General features: G+C 41.8%; 2 protein-coding genes across 13 annotated transcripts in view; one reads left to right on the forward strand and one right to left on the reverse strand.

The window, feature by feature from the left end:
• The window catches only part of MTERF1 (mitochondrial transcription termination factor 1), a 495,795-nt gene that overhangs the window by 364,156 nt on the left and 110,570 nt on the right, over positions 1-21,069 (forward strand). The window lies entirely within an intron of this gene.
• FZD1 (frizzled class receptor 1) lies at positions 11,140-17,751 on the reverse strand. Its single transcript, XM_010959478.3, has one exon. The coding sequence runs from the start codon at positions 17,275-17,277 to the stop codon at positions 15,334-15,336; it is 1,944 nt and encodes a 647-aa protein (XP_010957780.2). The 5' UTR covers positions 17,278-17,751; the 3' UTR covers positions 11,140-15,333.

Genomic DNA, 21,069 nt, shown 5'->3' on the forward strand with positions numbered 1-21,069 from the left:
ATGTTTCACATAAATCCTCCCATACACAGTTGACATCAAACTGGTTGATAGAGTGAATGTGACAGATGACAGAATTAGAAGTGAAATTTTACTTTTTGGTCTGGCAAGATGAAGGTATCTTTTCCTATGGGAAACAAGGATACAAATAAAGGCTTGTATTTAGATTAGAAAGTGAAAGCTGAGGAAAGCCTGGGTACCAGAGCATATGGGCACTCTGCACATGGATGGACTAAAATCCGGAAAACGTTTTTCATTCTGGGTGGGAGGAGGTCACTTCTAAAGAGAGACAGGAACAAACCAATGTGCACCCATGGGAAGGTGAGAAGTCAGGAGTGACTGACAAAATCAACTTGACTCATCACCCTTGGTTGAGTACCTGCTTTGTGCCAGGCACTGTGGATGTAAAAATGAAGACACTTCACTCCCATGAAACCCATCACTGTCCACCAGGGCAGGCTGACACATAAGCGAATCATGTTGATAAAGTCTATAAAATGGCTGCCTAAAAAGTGCAATGGGGGCACAGAGAAAGGAAATTCATTCTGTCTGGGGGTTTTAAGGACCTACCAAGAAAAAAATCACATAGGAGTTTGGCCTTGAAGACTGGAGTTTGAATTTCTTCAGTGGGAAAGGAGGGCGGGGCAAAGAGGAGGAGTGCAGAGAAGGGCTGGCCAGGCAGAAGGAAGTTAGAGGCAGTCTTAGCCCTTCTACCATCTGGGAGGGACAGCGGTGGGAAGGACTGCATCAAGATTGAGCATGTCCTTGATATTGGAGGGTCCATGCAGAGAATAGTTAATGACTCTTTAAGGACTTCTGTCTTATTTTTAATCTTATGAGCATTATGGATTTTACAGTTTGTGACTTTACTCTGGCTCCTAGGAAGCTCAGAGACAAAATTTTAACACTCCTCTGGTAAGTGTACAAAGCCTTCTGATACACCTATTGTATATTAAAATTACATCACCTGTTTTCTACTCACCCAATACAGTAAGGTCTATTACTGGATAGTAATATTTTATATTTTCCTACATTTACTTATGTTATAATATACATTTTGATAAGCCATATGCAACCTTTTTATTAATAAAGCTATAAATAAATAAGCTAAGTACTAATTCTAGAATCATTTTCCATTTTCAGTTTATTCAGAGATATGAAAGCCATCATGAATATCCTTCCTTTTTTACCATTGAATCGATTTCAAAATATTGAAAGAGGCACAATGCAAATCACAACTGCAGTGAGATACCATTTCACACTCATTAAAATGGCTGTAATAAAAAAGACAATAGCAAGTGTCAGCAAGCATGTGGAGAAATGGAAACCTTCATTCATTGTTGGTGGGGATGTAAAATGGTGAAGCCACTTTGGAAAACAGTGTAGTAGCTTCTTAAAAAATTAAACAGAGTTACCATGACCTAGCACCACTCCTAAGAGTATACAAGAGAACTGAAAACATAGGTCCACACAAAAACTTGTACACAAATGTTCTTAGCAGCATTATTCATAATAGCCCAAAGTGGAAATAACCTAAATATCCATTCACTGATGAATAGATAAGCAAAATGTGTGTATCTATACAGTGGAATATTATTCAGCCACAAGGAGTGAAGTACTGATACGTGCTAAAACATGCATGAACCTGGAAATTATTATGCCACATGAAAGAAGCCAGACACAACAGCCATATGTATGATTCCATTTATATGAAATATCCAGAATAAGTAACTCTATACTGACAGAAATCAGATTAGTAGTTGCCAGGGGCGTAAGGGGTGGGAGGAATGAGACGTATCTGCTAATGGGTCAGGGTTTCTTTATGGCATGATAAAATATCCTGCAGTTAGGTAGCTGTGAGATTGCACAACTTCATGGATATCAAAAACCACTGAACTTTTACACTTTTCAAAAGGGTAAATTTTATGATATGTGAATTACATCTCAGTTATAAAGTATTGAAAGAATTAGTTGGGGCAGGTGGAATGTATGGGAGATAGATCAATTTTATTTTCCTGTAAAAGTCTTTAATTGACTATCACCTCAGCCAGCTCTACCTACTTCAGGTACTTTCTACTGTAACTTTCTTTAAAAACTTCATGACAAAATTTCTTTTCCTTAGCCTTGAAATGTATACAGTTTGTTATTTGGAAAGGATGGCTGTTTAATGACTAACTTTTTTTTTCTTAGTCATGAGCTGTCCTTTGAATTACTTATTAAGACTGTGTACACAGGTAATTAATTAGATCTAATAAATATTTATTTTTGAAATTTAATATCCATCTTTACTTAGATGATAAAAACATTTTAATAATAAAAACCTCAATCAAAAATTGTTTTCAGTATTCCCTATCTCAACACTAACATGGCATTCACCATACCTGGAGGTGGTTATTACCTTCGCAGTATATTACCTGCACCAAGGAAGAAGCTGCTTAAAACTTTTCAAGCTCTAGTAAGTTCTGTGGAATAAAATTACTTCATTCTAAAAAGATATGACTGTCCTTTCCTCTGTAACTGTGATTACTCTTTCCTATGAAGCAAGTTCTTAAAATGCTTAAGACAACATGGGTTTATCTTAGGTTTGGTGTTTTTTTTTTTAATCTTGTAAAATCAGTTGGGATATATTTTAGTCCTGTGTTACTCACATTTCCCAGTTACCTGGATTAATTGATGTGAACAACAACAATGATGCTTTGAAGCACTCAGGTACAACAGTGGCAGTGATCACATTTCTTAGTTAATCAATGAATTACTCTTTCATAAGGCTTTGTTTATAGAAATAAATGGAGTATTACCTTGATTAGTGAATTCCCTGGGAAGGAAGGGCCTTCTAAGAAGTCAGTTGTATTAAAAACCTAAACAAATAAAATCAGAACGGGTGAGAAGCTAGGTTGTATGAGAGGCGTCCACGCTCAGCTTCTGCCAATGGCTGCCCCGCCGAAAGCCGAGAGGCCCAGCATGGGGGGAAGCACGAGCCGTTTGAAGTCCCTCCTCTGCCTGCCCATCAATCCTACACCTGCTGCACTGTCTCCCTCTCTGTGTCGTTATCAGATGCTGAACGTAAGAAAGAGAGAATCCATACATACCCTTCTTTCCTACCTCTTGATCAGTGAACTGATTGGACTCTGAAAGTCTTCTAACTAAAAGAATAACTTGAAGTTAACCTCTAGTTATGGAATTAGAGCCTTCTCTTTGAAAAAAAAAATTTAGACCTGGGCAAACCACTCAGCAGCCTTGGAGAGGGGCCTGTCGGGCACACCTGGTGTACCCTAATTTAGATCTTTAGGGACAAAGACAGTCAGGGTAAGTCGACTCACTATTGAGAGTTCTAAAAAGCTAGTTCTCATAGTTTTCAGATTCTGAGTCCAATGAACTTTCCCCACTGTTGTTAAAAGAAAGGAGATTTGTAGACAGGAAGAATGGCTAGGGGCTTGTCTTGAGGTTGTGTTTACTAAACCCTTCATGCAAGCTTGAGAAACATCAGATGTCCCTATCGAAAACTGAGGGGAAGGGTGGGGGAGCAGAAGGTCTGACTGGGACTGCCACTTCTGTGTATGTGGTCACCAGTTCCATCCAAGATGTGGCTGCCTTCATTTGGGTCTCCTGGTGTGTTCCTTCTCTAAGCCATCTCTCTCCCTGGACTGAGCATAATCGGTCCTTTACTCACTTCCTTAACTTTACCTAACCCAGCATTTCAAAAAACTCCTCTAGAACCACCGGCATCAAATCACCAAAATGGAGGGTCCTCAATCCCTCCCCTGGACAACAAAATCAGAGTCTTTTAAAATTAGGCCAGAAATCCTCATATTTAAAAAAGCTCCTTCAGTGATTCCTGTGTACACTCAATTGTAAGAATCCCTAGTAATCCATTGCCACTTCTGATATTATGAGGATCATCTGGTTTTATTTTAGTCAGTACCAAATGTTTCACTATACCTTGCCTTATCTGAGATCTTTAAACATACCCTATACCTCCTACATTAATTCAGCTTGGCTCTAATGAAGCTGTATACTATTAAAACACATCGTTATTTATAGAACCATTACTGCATTCAAATGACCTCTGGTCTGTTACTGAACTTGGAGGCAGGGGGAAGCTATAGAGAGATGAATGGTGTAAATTTTAAAAGAAGGTAAATGATAGAGGCATTAGATGGTAACTTGGATGGACTCATTACTGATTTCTAGGAATTCTCTGTATCTCTGTACAATCCGTGCAAATTCAAATGCTTGCAAATAATGCATATTTGGGGGTTGCTATGAATATTTGAAATCCTTCTTAAATAAGCTGCTGAAAAAGGTATATTTTTCCAGACATATATTTATATGTATATGGGAGGACAATGTGTACTTTTAGCTATAACAGTCTAGATAGAAAAAAAGCCTTGCAGTTGGTTTCTAGTGTAGACTAAAAATTACATTTTAGAGAACATTTTCCAGGATGCATTTGTAATGCTAGAAAAATTTCTTCTCCAAAAATGTCAACATAACATTTTAAACTAGGGCAGGCGTATTCATTACCTGAATTTGTATGAAATGCAACCCAGGCGATTGAGAGTTTTCTTTTTCAACAAAATGTTTAAATTAAAGATCATGAGGGAAAAAAAATGTCTGTCTGAACATGATGGTAACTTCATAAAGAACTAAAACCTATAGACACAGCTAGAAATACAGATCGAATTAATCAGAAATGAGGTGAACTATGTAAACTATTTCTCACATCCAGCCCTTCACCAAAGGGCAAAATTACAATCATTTGACAGATGTGTCTCTGATGAAAGCCATAAAATTATACCACCTGTCATAAAAAAATAGTGGGATTGTGTGTGTTCACTTGGGAGAAGATACTTGACATTAGTCAATCACTGTCTTTTTCTGATCTGTTTCTGGGACAGACACAAAATATGAATCTAGAGGGAAATGAAAAGACAGAGAGGGTAACAAAAAGGATAGCAAAGGAGAAGATATATAGGAAGAAATAGTAAGAAGGATGACATCTGGGCTATAAAGAGATCTGGTAGTCAGAGGATTAGAACTGTTGTGCAAACTACTTAACAGAAAATGTGGTGAAGGGAGAGGGGAAATCAATGAGGAACTGGCCATTTGCAGAAACATACTTTGAGAGAACAAAATGGAGAACAGAAGAAATTCTGACAACCAGTTTCTAAAAAATGGAATTGTAAAGAATGAGAATGTGATGGGAATACTTCTTTTAAAAAAAAAAAAAAAGATCCTGTAGCTATTTCCAACAGCTTAGCATAGATAGATGTGGCGGGTACAATAATGGTCCCCCCAGAATGTCCACACTCTAATCCTTGGAGCCTTGTCCTGCATTGATCTAATCATATGGGTCCTTAAAAGCAGGGGACCATTCCCAGCTGGAGAGAATCATACAGTGAGAGAAAAGACCTGATCCAATGTTGCTGGTCTGAAAATGGAGGAAGGGTGCCATAAGCTTCTAGAAGCTGGAAAAGGCAAGAAAACTTACTCTCCCCAGAGCTACTGAAGGAAGCACAGCCGTGCAAGACCTTAATTTTAGCCCAATGAGACCAGAGTCAGACTCTGACCTCTAGAATTGTAAGGTGATAAATCTGGGTTTCTCAAGTCTGTGGTAATTTGTTACAGCAGCAACAGAAAACCAACACACTAGACCATGGGGGTCATGAAGGCACCAAAATGGCTAGCTGCTCTTTCTTTATGAGGAAATAATGAAATGACCAGTCAACTGCTTTGATGTAAGCCCTCAACCATGCCAGACCTCAAGCATCAAAATACATTCAGTATGTTCCAGTAGCATCAAAGGAACATTTTCATAACCGCTATTGAATAAGCTCCCTCTGGCAATACAGTCAACAAGGACAAGCAAAGGATGCCCACAATTCTTCAGTTAGTTATCAATCCCATAGAGGAGCTTATTTCTAAGAGGAAATTATGATTCTCTTCCTGGTTATGATCTAGGGTGGCCCCTACAGAACTGTTGTCGGGTTACCCAAGTATACAGCCTACCAATTAGGACAGAATTGTGAGCAGCCATAAAGAAGCTGGATCTGAGTGGGGAGGCTATAGCTCAGTGGTAGAGTGCATGCTTAGCATACACAGGGTCCTAGGTTCAATTCCCAGTACCTCCATCAAAAAAATAAAATAAAATAAAATAAGTCAATAAATAAACCTAGTTATCTCCCAACCCCAAAAAATAAAATTAAAAAAAAATTCTTAAAGAAATTGAATTTGAAATGGTGTATCCCAAAGTGGGCACAAATGCATAGAAGTTCATTTATACTTTAGGAGCAATATCACTAGTTGATTAATATACAGAACATTATTCATGTCATTTAACCTTAAGGTTGCCCATTAACTTAATCTTTTATCTGAATAAGTCTTGTAAAACACGCTTAGCCTGAAAAGAGGATGCAAGAAAAATCCAGCATTCGTTTGCATTATGCATTTTCAGATCCCATCAGCAATAATGGTGAGTTATAGAAGGAGGAAGGAAAGGGGAGGGAATTACGGGAGAGAGGAGTGAGGAAGTGGTGGGGGAGAATAACAGGTGGGAGAGGAAGAAAGAAAAGAAATACACAGCAGGGAGAGGAAGACTAGGTAGATGACTCTCAAGTGCTAACAATACCATTACAGACTTTATTTCTTTAATCCTCCCAGCAGCCATATGAATTAGTCAAAAGTTGTTATTGTTACCATTTCAGATAAGTGGATCTGAGGCTAAGAGCTAGTTGGGATTCAAGCCGTGTCTTGCAAGTCCAAAATTCTTTCCAAGATGACATTCAACTTCTTTGTGTCCAAGTCCCTATTATCTTGAAATTGATTTTTTTTGAAAAGGAGGAAGAGGAAAGGTGGTCATATTTCCAATCCAGGATTGTGGCCCTATTCCATTCAACTCCCACTCTGTTGACTCCCATGAGAGCTAGCTCCAAGAAAAATAAGCTGCCTTTGGCTTTCATTGTATCCATTTCTTTTTTTACCCCTTCCACTGCCTAAAGGACCCCAACCTGTCTGCCTTCAGGGCACAAAACATCCCATCACAAACTGCTTCTCACATCTACCCCAGCTTCATTAATGAACAGATGGACAACACAACTTCTGAGGCACCTGTGACACAGTGAGGGCTCGCAATCTATTGTCTGCCTGTGAATTTGTCACATTTGAATCTAGAACATATCCTTAGCCCTCCTGCTCCTTTGACCTTAAAGTACTCCCACCCCACTCAAATAGTGCACTGCAGATTGATTTATACTAAATTTAACCAGAGTCTCCTGAAAACTGGGAAAAATCCTAAGTGTGTCCCAGAGAACCCAAGTGAACTGATACAGCCAGTGGATGGTGGTCAGGAAAACTGCAGAAAGACCCCCAGTCACCCTTGGGTCCCTTCAGTGACTGAAACATCCTTTTCCAAAAGTGGAGAGGAGTAGTCAAAGCTGAGAAAGAGCCTTCAAAATATCACAGTCTCCTCCTTAGTTAGCTCTGTGCAAGTGACAATGGAAACCCTGAACATTAGTACAGAGCTTCACCATTTATAAAAGGGTTTTCATGTCTGTTAATTTCATTAGTGTCTCCATTTGACTCATGAAATCCTGTGAGTAAAACTCATCCAATGTGCTTAGCCCAGTCCAGACTGGAGTCTAGGTTTTCTGCCTCCCAGTCCAGAGTTCTTCATCTGTACTGTAACCACTTCAATGATGCAGGGAAATGTGTAAAAGAAAATGGAAATGTAGAATATGGAGTGTAATAGCATGATACTAACCTTTTAAGAGATTTTTCCAATAAACTTGTTTAATGTTATTTATATATTTTTTCCCACTGAAATTATACTGTGTCCTTGTCTAGATTTAAATATAAAAGCAGATTTATTTTATTGACTATTATGGGCTGAATGTTTGCTTCCCCCCAAAATTCACATGTTGAAGCCTAACCGCCAAAGTGTAGGTATTTGAAGTAGGGCCTCGGGCAGATAATTAGGTTTAGATTCAGTCATAAGTATGGGACCTTCATGATGGGATCAGAGCCCTTACGAGAAGGGAAAGCTCTCTCTCCACCCCCATGGGACCTGTGGGAGCACACAGTGAGAAGGTGGCTAACTCTAAGCCAGGAAGCAGGATCAGAAACCGAGTTTGCTGTCTCCTTGATCTTGGATTTCCCAGACCCCAGAACTATGAAAAATAATGTCTATTGTTTAAGCAGTCCGTGGTGTTTTGTTATAGCAGCTTGAGCAGATAAAGGCACTGACTACTATGCAATATCATCCGGCTGTTCACCATTGAAAACAAAATCTGCAGGGCAAAAGTTAAGTCCATGCTGTAAGCACAAGGAAATTCATATTTTTCTCAATCCTACTTAATAAATTTAATGTTTTATTATTTTAAAATGTATAATTCACAATTTTAAGTATTCCTCTAGAACAAGGTTTCTCACCCTTGGCACTCTGAGTCAGATAATTCTTTGTTGTCAGGGGCTGTCCTGTGCTCTGTAAAATGTTCAGTAGCCTCCCTGGCCTCTACTCACTAGATGCTCGTTGTAACCCCACCCTCCAGTCATGACAATCAAATATGTGTTCAGACAGTACTAAATGTCTCCTGGGGACCAAAACTGCCCCCTGTCGAGGATCAAGGCTTTAGAGTCTAATGTGTATGTACCTCCTGAAATAATTACATTATCTGCATATCTTTTTTATTTCTTTACGTTGAGCTTAATGAAAAGATAGCAAGAATAGTGTTTTGTTTTAACAAAAGAGTGAAATTTCAACAGTGAAATTGTATGTACATTTACAAGACCAACAGGGATGGATGGATAAGAAGGATGACAAGAATGATGAGCTCAGTATAAAAAGGGGTGGCCAATTCTGATTAAAGAGTTTCACGCAAATAGAAATGTGAGTGCCGTAGATTGCCTGGTCCACACCCTACATTCTACAATTCCCAGTAATCACTGTAGAATTTTATCTACTTTTTTTTTTTTCTGTCCTATGGATACGACTTTTCATTTGGGGGGAAGTATGGGTGTTAAACCTACTTACTTCTGAGAAAAAGTATGACAATTAAATTCAGTGTTGATGTATAGTCATTTGGGGTAATCCCTGCTTGAGTTTGTAATCTCATTACAGTGGGCTGTATTAACAGGAAAATAAAAAACACATGCAAAAACCTAACAGTTCCTTACAATCCGATAAACTTTAATATCAATTACAAAAAAACCCCACAACATTTCATTCCAAGGGTATAATTTTGAAAGTCTCTTATAAAATATAGCTGCTTGCTCTGATTTCATAAGCAGCAAGAACAGGGCTCAGTGGCCAGTTAGGTTCCCGTGTCTATGCCCCTATTTATTCCAGAGGCAGAAGACAGAATGGCCAAGGTATCAGTGTGGTTTGTTCCACTTATACCTCATGACCCACTCAGCGTCTTGTTGATTGGTACTCACTGTCAAAATCAGTTACAAAGGGCTGTGTTCACCGGCTTTTCATCTGGTAATGAACAAGGCTAAAGCTACAGGGGGATACTTCTAATGCCAGACCAGTGCCCACCACAGAAGCTTTTACTCTAACTTGGAAGCACTGTTTAATCCATGGACTAGGGTGACCCCTCATCCCAGTTTGCCCAGGACATTCCTGGTTTTGCCACTGAAAATCCCACATCCCAAGAAACTCCTCAGTCCTGGACAAACCCAAATAGTGGGTCACTCTGCCTGAGTTATGAGTTTTTGATGGAATATTTATTGAAGTTAACTTTCAGAAAGTGCTCTCCAAGAGTTGGGTGAAAGATAAGGTTGGGAATAGTCTCTAAATCTACCTTTAAAGAAAAAAAAAACCTTTGTAACAATCAAGCAGCACTTGGCATTTGGAATATACATTTAACTAGCCTGTATGACTGCCAGGTATTTGCTGCTGCATTTGTGAAGACGAGCATTTCCAAGGGCAAGAGAACAATCTGTCTCCGAGAGCTTCATTTAAGCAAGGACACGCTGCCAACTTGAAAGGAAATAAAGGCCGCACTTTGTCTATGGGGGGATCCTACAGTTAGTCCCCTGCAAATTTAATTCAAACAGGTACTAAGATCTGAAACATGGAGATATCCACAAATTAGAGGATACTTGGATTTTAAAAAGGAAAGAAAAGAAATCCAGGCCACAGAGAACCATCTCAAAGCAGCAATAGTGGTTCCTTTTCATGTTAATCACTGTAGTCCTGTGAACATGTTTTGAAAGCTTATATTGTGAACAAAATTTATTGAGAGCTTCTTTATATGAAATATGCATCTTACAAATTTTAAAACCTAAAACTTACTGTCCTCAAGCAAGTCAATTTTATTTAAAAATAACATGCATGTGTAAAATGTGCAAATCAACGCTATTCTAATACTTTGCTTCTAGAATTATTATTTATACACATATGCCATTCAACTAGTGTTTAATGATTTCTTTAGAAAATGCAGCATTATTTTAATTTTATCACAAAAATATACCTCTTGAGAATATCACATCTTAAAAGGATTTATTTAGAGAAATCACTATTGGAAAATGTTATTTTATTTTTTCAAACAATTTTAAGAATCTGCTTGACTTATAAAACTGATGATAATCCTCAGAGTATTATTATATGTTCATTGTAGGATGTACTTATAAATTATACTTGATCCTATCTATTACATGAGAAAGATTTCTGTGAGAAATCCTTTTTTTGACCTGTTATTAGGGTCCCAAGCCAACTTAGAAACAAAAATCCCCAAAGAAAGTGTTATTATATTTAAAAAGGAATTTGATTCTGTAATGGAGTAGAGACACTTGTCACCACAGACCATGATAAAACTTAAGAAAATTAGTCTAGAGTCTGTCTTTTTATCACCAGGTTGCAAATAAGCTGTTTTATCATTATAATTGTTATGGTTTAACACATCCACTGTCAAAAGGTATGACTAAAGTGAATAGAAATACTTAAGCCCCCCAAATTTTAGGGACTTCTGAGTCATGAAACTCGAATACTCTTTCTCAAATTCTAGGGGCTAGTGGTATCTGCCAACAGTTCAAAATATAGATATAAATCTTAGGAGTCGCCAAAATAAACTTTACCTGTTTGGCATTTCCCTTGCAAGACCTCATTTCAAATGTAAAAGTCTTAAAATAAAAGTCTTGAACTTAAGGTGGTATTGCAATTCTGTTTTAATAATGTAACTGGAGAATTCTTAAATGTAGCCCACATCTTATTTTGGCTCCTACAAGTTAATCCTGCAAGACTTTTATATTCGTATATTTTGTGGAGTATTTAATGACAACATCACTAGGTTCCACCTTTAGACATATGTAATGACCACATATTTGATTATATCTCAGGCCCCAGTTACACAGATCATTATAATCAGAAATGTATCAGAGACACCCAGTGTCATAACACTGGTTTCAATTAACTGCATGTCTTACATAAAATCTGGCTTATAGCCAATAGATGGATTAGGAAGCAATAAAAGCAAGAGTAGCTAAAATTGAGCACAAACACACACACTGAAAATACAGCATCTTTTAAAAAAACGAGTATGTACTGAGATTGAAACATGATATCAGGGAAAGGGATTTGAAGCAATCCAAGTCCTGAAATGGTTTGTGATTTAGGAAATTAAAAAAAATTGGTCACCAACTCTTCACTGTGGACTCCTTTCCGAGTTCAGTAATGCTGGACTCTGGGAATGATGCAGCTACAGCAGACGGCTTCAGTGCTCCGTGGAGACAAAAGAACCAGGACTGTAAACTCAGGCTAACAAGTGACTGCCCCAGACAAACTGGAAAATCCGATCCAGCTGTTTTGCATATGTTTGACACTAGCTGGCTTTGAGATTAAAAATATGACTTTCTGCCCCCCACAAAGTTTAAGTTAAAAAAATGGCTTTTTTCCCCCCAAAAAAGAGCAACAGAAAGCTTTCATATTATTTATACATTTACTACAAAAGCGGAACCAAGCACGCCGTGAGGGGGAAAACTGACCCTAATTGATAGCTGGCTTAAAAAAAATAAAATAGGGAAACCAAATAATCTGAAAATAGAGTTTGTCATGGAAACAGCATACTAATGGCGCTATAGTCCCGATAGCTCTGTTTTTTTAAGGCAAGTCTTATTTTGCCATCACTATTGAAAGAAACAAAAGAGCACACTGGCTTTCTATATGCTACACAATTTAACATAAATTGTTCTCTAGAAACAAAGCCTAGTAGTGACTTTAAAATGTCTTTTTAAACTACTTAAATCCAGCATTATAAATCCTTTCTGCATCAAATTTATAGTTACATCATTTTAAGGACACCCACAATGAGAATGCTTTATATTTATTCTTTGGATAGAGACTAATAATCTTAAAATTTTTTTCCAGAAATTATCTGTTGAATTATCTAGTGAGAAGACATGTTTTAATGTGGCCTAAGAATTGCTATTTTGTGCGTGTTTCTCTACAATAAAATCTTCTCAGATATCTACTATATTAGATTAATGTAACAAAGAAAAAAGAACATAAAATTGCACCTTGCTAATTAAAATTGAATACTGTATTTTCAATTAGATTTAATTTTTTCAATTGCCTTAAAATAATATGATGACTTGTAAGTCAATTGCCTTATAACCATTAAAGTAACTCTATTGTATTAAAGGTCTTCATTTTAGCCCACAAAATGTTTTCATGAGAAAATTTAATAAAGTTAGTCTATAATGAGACTTGTTTTCCAAAGGTATTTGAGGTATTCCATCTAGCATTTTCCTTTTCTCATGACCTTATTTCCATATTGTAAAATATATAAGTAAACTTTGCATCTCTATTTTATAAAAATTAGTGTGTGTATACTTATGTGTATATTATATAGACATAGATATATGTACATATCTGTATATACACTCTACATATATATACATTTATGTAAATTCTGACTAACAGTAGGCCAACTAGATAATTCCTCAGGGAAAGGTTCCTTGAACAATATAAAAATGGGTCTTCAGAAGCAAACAATAAAACAGCCCTATACACCCAACTGCTGTTTAAAATGCTTATAAACACACTGTCAGTTAACCATTTACTGATTGCCTATTTATGGTTTTGGAATATCTAAGATTATGGAAAGTATAAGATAATACTTCATAAAAATCATGACAAAGATGATGGCTGATGATTTAAAAATAAACTTCCATATTATAAAAAGTCATGTAAATGTACCCCTTAAAAGAAAAAAAAGCTGTAATAAAATGAGAATTCTCTTTTTAATCATCTTCTTCGAGTAAAGAAATAATTTGCAAACTTCTATTATATACTGTCACTACTATGGAAGCAGACCTTTTCTAGGGACTTTACAACATCAAGCACCATGCAAGCAGGCTAATTCTTTGGAAGGATCTGAAGGTTTACAGATAGACTTTTTCCTTGAATTCCTGAATTTATATACTGTGAGATTGACTATAGACACTATAAAATGTAAAGATAGTTTCATAGTGCAGACAGTTCCAGCTCTATTATTTTCAGGCACAAAAAACCGTATAATTTTGTACAAAACTTTGATTTTTTTATTTGCGAAATTAAAAATATGGTATTATATATATATAAACTTCTATTCCTCTATAAATATAGATGATTTTGTGATAGTGAACAGAATAAATGCATACCAAATTCAAAGACCATTGTCACTTTAGGGTATGACAGACATAGATAAATTTAGGTCCTAAGTACCGGTATTTTGATAAACTCTTAAAGTTTAAAACCATACAATCAGGAGGATCGCTTTTCTCCTCTTTTTCACAGAGAACTAAAGTGAATTATTTTTAAATGGCTTTGAAAGATTTCCATTTGACACATTTCTGTAAATCCAAAAAGGAGCACATAGGATTTAGTGCAGTAGACCTGCACACATTCTCCCTTTAGCATGCATGCCCATATTTTGTTTATTTCAGGAGCTAATCCCATCAATTATTCCACCTCCTTTGCCTCCTGGAATCTTACCAGGTTATTATTAATGATGTGGATTGTTCCTCCCTTGAATAATAATCATAATAATATGTTGAAAGTGTACAACTTTTACATTTTAAAGTTTCTGATAGATGTCTAATTATTATTTGATTAAAAACAATAAAGTAGCATTTCATTTTGGGGAAGCCCATTACACTGAAATCTCCTTCAAGTTTTCATATTCAGTTTACCATTTCCTGTTAAAGGAAAGCAAAGATCAACTCTTTCAACAAAGCTTCCCAGGTGACCAAACGTTTCCATTTTACAGAACGGTAAAATCTCAACTCAGGCTGTTTCAACCCTAGAGGCAGGTTGCCAGGCATCAGTATGCAATTAGAATTAACATTTTATAACCCCCATCTTCAGTCTCTCCCAACCCACACAAAGCTTCATGCCTCTTCCCGAATCTCAGTAACCACATCTTTCCATGACGCTGGCCAAACCCATACCAGGTTTTAGACGCTAGAGAATGAAATGAGCTCATCCATCAAAAATTAGACTTAAAAAAGTTTGGCATTGGTTATCCCACTCACCCTGTAACCAACTTAGGTGGAAGAAGGGAGTGTCTGGGCGTTGGGGGCCAGACAGAGGGAGGGTGCGACAGCCAGTGCACCCTGCGGGCCTCCTTGAAGCCAGGGGGAAGGTTCTGGACAGTGAAAATTTCAGCTTCGGAGAGTCAAAGGGACAGGCCTTTGCTATCCGGCCCCAGACAAGGGCAGGCCTGGGATGGGCAGGAGGCCCACCCCCAGATTCGGAAGCTTTGTGTAGTTCAGTACCTTAAGAGCCCCAGCCCCGAGCAAGGAAGGGAAAGGAGGGAGCAGAAAGAGGAGCAGGGAAGTGACCCGGGCGGCGCAGCCCCAGGCGTTCCCCACCCGTGGCAGGGAGGGGCGCGCCAGCACGAGCAGGAGGAGCGAGCTATGCGCTCGGATTTTCTCTCTGCCGTACTCTGAAAAGGACAAGAAGGAAAAGCCTCGAATGGTTAAACCGCCCTAAATAATTAAAATTTAAACAAAAACAAAAAAAGGAAAGGAAATGAAAAACGCGTGAACGGTCGTCATTTAAATACAAATATACTTACAAAAATCTTACACAGGCTATTTACAATCACAAAAGCGTACAGTTCCAGGTACCAGAGTGTGAGAGCAAGAGAGCTCTGTGCATCCCCCCTCTGGCAGTAGAGTCTGCCCCCAGGGACAGAAGCTTTTGCAGGAGCCTTGTTGTTAAAAGGAGCCTGCGAAAGCGAATGGCTAGTGAGGAAGACTCGAGCAGCCAGATTTGGCAAGGATTCCATGGGGCCAACTTTTGGGGGCAGCTGGGGGCACCAGGCCAAGGGCTGGGAATGGGCTGAGCCTCTGGTCTTAGACGGTGGTCTCCCCCTGTTTGCTGTTGGTTAGCCTGGTGTAGAACTTCCTCCAGGAGTTGAGGGTCTTGCCGGACCAGATCCAGAAGCCTGACGTGATGCCCACGATCAGCGTCATAAGGTACTTGATCATGAAGACTGTGAAGTCGGGGCTCATGGGCGGGTGCGGAGGGGCGCCTCCGCCCGCCTGGAGGTGGGGGCAGGGGATGGCATAGCTCTTGCAGCTCTGGGCCACCCAGCTGCGCTCCCACTGGTCCCGGAAGGCCTGCTCATAGAAGTAGCAGGCGATGACGATAGTCGCTGGCACCGTGTAAAGCACGCTGAAGACGCCGATGCGCACCATGAGCTTCTCCAGCTTCTCGGTCTTGGTGCCGTCGTGCTTCATGATGGTGCGAATGCGGAAGAGGGACACGAAGCCTGCCAGAAGGAAAGATGTACCGATGAACAGGTACACGAACAGTGGCGCCAGCACGAAGCCGCGCAGCGCGTCCACGTTGTTGAGCCCCACGAAGCACACCCCGCTCAGCACGTCGCCGTCCACCTGGCCCAGCGCCAGGATGGTGATGGTCTTGATGGCCGGCACGGCCCAGGCAGCCAGGTGAAAATACTGAGAGTTAGCCTCGATGGCTTCGTGGCCCCACTTCATGCCAGCTGCCAGGAACCAGGTGAGCGACAGGATCACCCACCAGATGGAGCTGGCCATGCTGAAGAAGTAGAGCATCATGAAGAGGATGGTGCAGCCCTCCTTCTTGGTGCCCTGCGCCACTGTGCGCGCCCCGTCCTCGGCGAACTTGTCATTACATACCACCCGGTCCTCCAGCAGGAAGCCGGCGATGTAGGCCACGGCCACTGCCGTGTAGCAGCCTGACAGGAAGATGATGGGCCGCTCCGGGTAGCTGAAGCGCCGCATGTCCACCAGGTACGTGAGCACCGTGAAGAGCGTGGAGGCGCAGCACAGCACCGACCAGATGCCGATCCAGGTGCGCGAGAAGCGCAGCTCTTCCGGCCCAAAGTACATGAGCCCGTACACCTTGGTCGGCTCGCAGGGCGCGCCGCAGTCTTTCTCCCCCAGAAAGTGGTAGTTGAGATAAGACGGCACCTTGAGGGCGCGCGGGCACGAGAACTTGCCTCGCTCTGACGCGCCGGCGCCGCCCGGGAAGCCGCCGCCGCCGCGGTGACCCCCGCCGCCATGCTGGGGATTGCTGGTCCAGAACTCAGGCAGCAATGAGGGCGTCGGGGTGCCCTTGTCCGAAGTGTTCTGGCCCACGCACAGCTCGCCGGCGCCGTGCACCGGGAACTTCTCGCACTTCAGTGTGTCAGGCCACTGGAAGCCGAACTTGTTCATGAGCGCCTCACAGCCCTGGCGCGCGCGCTCGCACAGGGAGCGGCAAGGCGGCAGAGCCTGCTCCAGCACAGTGCACACGGGCGCGTACATGGAGCACAAGAAGAACTTGAGCTCGGCCGAGCACTGCACCTTCACTAGCGGATAGAACTGGTGCACCTCGAGGCCCGCATCCTCCTGGTTCGTGTGGCCCAGCAGGTTAGGCATGATAGTCTGGTTGTATGCGATGTCCGTGCACAGCGGGATGGAAATGGGCTGGCAGTAGCCGTGGTCCGGTATAGAGATGCCCCGCTCGCCGTTGTACTGCTGCCCGCTCTGCTGCTGCTGAGGTGGCGGAGGCGGGGGCTGCTGTCCCGGCCCGGGCCCCTGACCAGCCGCCTGCGCCCGGACCCCCAGCAGCAGTGGAGCCTCCAGCAGCCAAAGCAGTAGTAGCAGCCGGCGCGCTAAGTGCCGGGAGTGAGCTGAGGGACGGCGGCGGCGGCTGCCCGTGTCCCCGCTTCCCTCTGCCACCGGCCCAGCCGCGAGAGCCCTGGCACAAAGTTCCCAGCTCGCGCCGCCGCCCGAGGCCCGGGACTTCTTAGGCGCCTCCTCCTCAGCCATACTTTCTTGGCTCCTTTCTGGGCGCCGCTCGGCTGGGGCTGGCGGTGGCGCGGCCGGTGGCGGCTCCCCCTGCGGCCGGGGCGATCTCCTCCCCGCCGGTGCCCTCCGTCGAGCCCGGGCCGCGCACGGCCCGCTCTCCCGGCTCCCGCTCCGCGTCCCGCAGCCGCCGCCGCCGCGGAAACTTGCGATTCATGAAGCGCGGGCTGCGAGGAGAGCCCGGGTGGCTCGGGTCGCGTCCCGCCTTCCTGGCCCTTGGCTAGCTGGCTCCCGGCTGGCGGCGCCGCGCTAGTGGCCGCGGCCCCGTACAGCGCGCGACTCTCGGCAGCCCAGCGGCCTCGGCTCCCCTCTGCGCCTCCGCCTCCTTCTTCGCCGCCGCCGCCTGACCATTTGTGTCAATCCCTCAACTCGCTTGCTCTCCTCTCTCGCGCGCGCCCTCGGACCGGTTTCCAGGCGCCCCGCAGTCTGTCTTTCACCAGGAGGGAGGAGCCTTGAAACCGACGCGGAACTGGAGGCTCAGGGATCGTCGCCCAATGGCTGCACTGGCTTCCCGGCGCAAAGGGCGCCCGCCGCCTCCTTCCTAGAGCGAAAGTCGGCGGCGGGTGGGAGGAGGAGGCGGGAGGAGGAAGTAGTACTGGTGGCAGAGGCACCGCTCAGGCACAAAGAGTGGGTTTGCTATGAAGCGGGACAGGCTTGGTTGCTTTTGCTTTTGCAGAAGAAAGGGCGAGGACGAGTGGGAGAATGGTCCCATATGCTGGTGGAGATAATGAATAGGAGTCCGCGGACCGCGGGACTTAGCTTTTCTTTTCTTTTATCCATTTTCGTGTTTACAAATGCTGCTCTTAACGCTGGTTACACACAGCGAACTGAGCGCTTCGATCAGAACAGATGCCTTTGACTTAAGGAACGCACCGCTTCCTTTGAGTTTATGTCTGTCCAGATTTTGTTTAAAATATTACTCTGATAAATCCTACAGCTCTCAGGCTGGGCCTGGCAGGCTTTGGTCGCGCCATTTCCCCCAAGGAGAAGTTCACGGGATCGCTGTCAAAGAAAAACAGCAACAAAACACAAACTTCGATGGAATTTTAAAAGACAGGCCGTCTGCAACTGTTATCCTTTCTGTAGTCAAACTCCTTTTTCTCCTGTTTATCAATCGAGAAACAGAAGCCAAGGGAAACTACCGAATAAATATTTAGAGACGAAAAACTAGAGAACCCGACGACCTCTCTCCAGAAGCAGAGTCCTCGCGGCCTGAGACCCCAGAGGTGGTCCGGCCGAGCTATGGCTGGCGGACAGCCCGGACCCTTGGGGGAGCTCCTAGGAGTCTTCTAGAACCCGGGACGCCCACGACTTTGGGGGAAATCCTGGGAGGGTAAGACCTGGGCCAGTTGGGTGCCACAGAGTGGTATTCCACTAACGCGCAGAACTGCAGATGCCACTTTAAAAACCAAAACAACGAAGTCTGAAAGCAAAAAGCAAACTGCATGTTTGCTTCCTGATTCCAAACAACACAATCCATCTCAGCTGACTTACATTCTTGTTGTTTCCCATGTAAGAATTTTTCAAGTGATGGTTTAACTACATGACTCAGTTTTATCAGTAAAATGCCACTGTATTATTAATTCTACCTAAGATTTGTTGGCTGGTGATTAGGATCTCTCTTGGGATACTTTTCTACAATTATTTTCTATCATTTGTTTATTCATTCATTTAATAAGTACTTACTAAGCTCCTATTATGCTATAAGCACTGTTAGGTAGTAGAATACAAAGAGGAGCAAGACAGGGCCAGCCTTACAGGAAGGCATAGTGCAATGGAGTACAGAAATGTAGATCACTTATCAGAATCCCCATCTCAAAGCTAAAGGAGCACAGGAAAGCAGCCAGTGGAAATGGGTGGGGAGAATTCTGTTGGAGAGGTGGGTGGAAGGTGTAAAAGACAGGACCCTGAAGTGCTTAAATTGCTGAAGCTTGAGAGGGGATGTGTGTGGCTGAGATATTATGGGGAAGGCAGGAGAAAGTTTTAGTCCATACTAGAAGGTTTGGGTTGAACTACATAGGCAATAGGGAGCTATTGAGGGTCACTTTTCCTACATAAGCAGGGGGTGGCTTCAGGATGACTGGGAAGGAGGGAACCTGGGACACAATGTCACTGGGAAGCTTATAACATTAGTCTAGACATAAAGGTCACTACTTAAGAGGACTGTTACTTCTACTTACGTAGTTTTAACAGGGCACTGTGAATTTCCTCACCATACATGCTGGTGTCTCTAAAAAATGTGCAATTATATCTTTATCTGTTAAAACAAAATGACATCTCAGATACTTAACATTTTTTCAAATATTCATGGATGTAGTTAATTTAGAAAATTCATATTCGTTTTAAAGCATTTCTGGATTTCTGGTATTTTTAGAAAGAAAATGCAACAGGTACTAAATGGACGACAGGTATCAAATGTGAGTGAGTGTGTGTGTGTGTTGGCAATAATTCATGAAAGATTTTGGTATTGAAAAAGAAATTGGGAAGCACAGGTGCTCTCTGAGGTCCTTTGAGCACTCACAGTCCATAACTGTTCACTTTATCTGCCAGCATCCTGGCCCACAGTCTCCCAGGGACAATGTTCTCTAGCTTCCTGCCCTTATGCTCTTTCTTCTGCCGATAGTATCCCATGCTTAGAAACTGTACCAAGCCATTTTCCTTCTGCCACTCCTGTCTTGTAAATACTTATCTGTCTTGTGTTCTATTCTCTCAAGGTCATTCTTGGTGACTGGGTTGGATGAAAAGTGAATTTATTCTAATGCATTAATTACCAAGAAGCATCATGTGCATTAAGCATCCACCATCACCATCACTGCAGACTCATCCTCTTCTCCCTCAGGAGGGTAGGGCTCAGGGAGTTTGGCAGAGTCTGGTTCTGTTTTCCAGAGTAGGTGACACTGTCCTGCTTCAAAAGTTATTCTTTTGAAACTCTTTAACTTGTTTTATCTTCCACTGGATGGTGATATTTACTAGAGAGGAGGCTCAGAAGTGCAATCAGAGTTAAAAAGGAAAAAAAGGTCATTTTTTTTTTTTTTTACCAAATCATGAAGCTGGAAGGAACCAAAAACATCACCTAAGAATTGGTTAATTTTCTGCAGTTTATAATTAAGAGTACTAGATCGGAAATTTCAAAGGAAGAACTACAGGTTAAATGACCTTGTTTGGCTTGAATTTAATTACATGCATATTTTAACCCTTTCTATGTTCTTTTGAGTAGCTATTGTTCTTTTTATCTTAAAAAATCAGTTTTCTATAGTTTTCTGTCAGTGGATTGTGAAAAAAGATCTCGTCAAACAAACAAAAACTCATTTCCTGAGAGTTGTCTTCCAAATTTAAAAAAAACCAAAACACCTAGATTGTCTATTTATTTTTATACCAATGCATTATTTCACTTATCAGACCTATGTAATACAGAGGAAACTATTAAAATCAGGAACAGGTCAGAGTTGTAACCAATAACAGTTAGTGTTATGGAAGGTCATTTGGGGAGGTGATGAAGGCAGCAGATAAAAAAAATGTTAGAAGGAAACTATGAGCAGCATATTTTTACCATAATCTAAAATATATTATTGTCAGGATGTGGAAAGGTTTGAGATCCACAGATAAAAATTACTAAGTAAGCATGAACTCTTCTGAACTTGGTAATAAAAATATTTCGACTAGGTAAAAACTATAAACATAACCCCATTCCTTCTTGATACTGGTTCTTCAAACATCAGACTCAGTCAAGTTTTCTTATAGCAAAAATCTTGTTTT

Source organism: Camelus bactrianus, chromosome 7, assembly GCF_048773025.1.
Source record: "Camelus bactrianus isolate YW-2024 breed Bactrian camel chromosome 7, ASM4877302v1, whole genome shotgun sequence".
In the NCBI taxonomy this organism is placed as follows: domain Eukaryota; kingdom Metazoa; phylum Chordata; class Mammalia; order Artiodactyla; family Camelidae; genus Camelus; species Camelus bactrianus.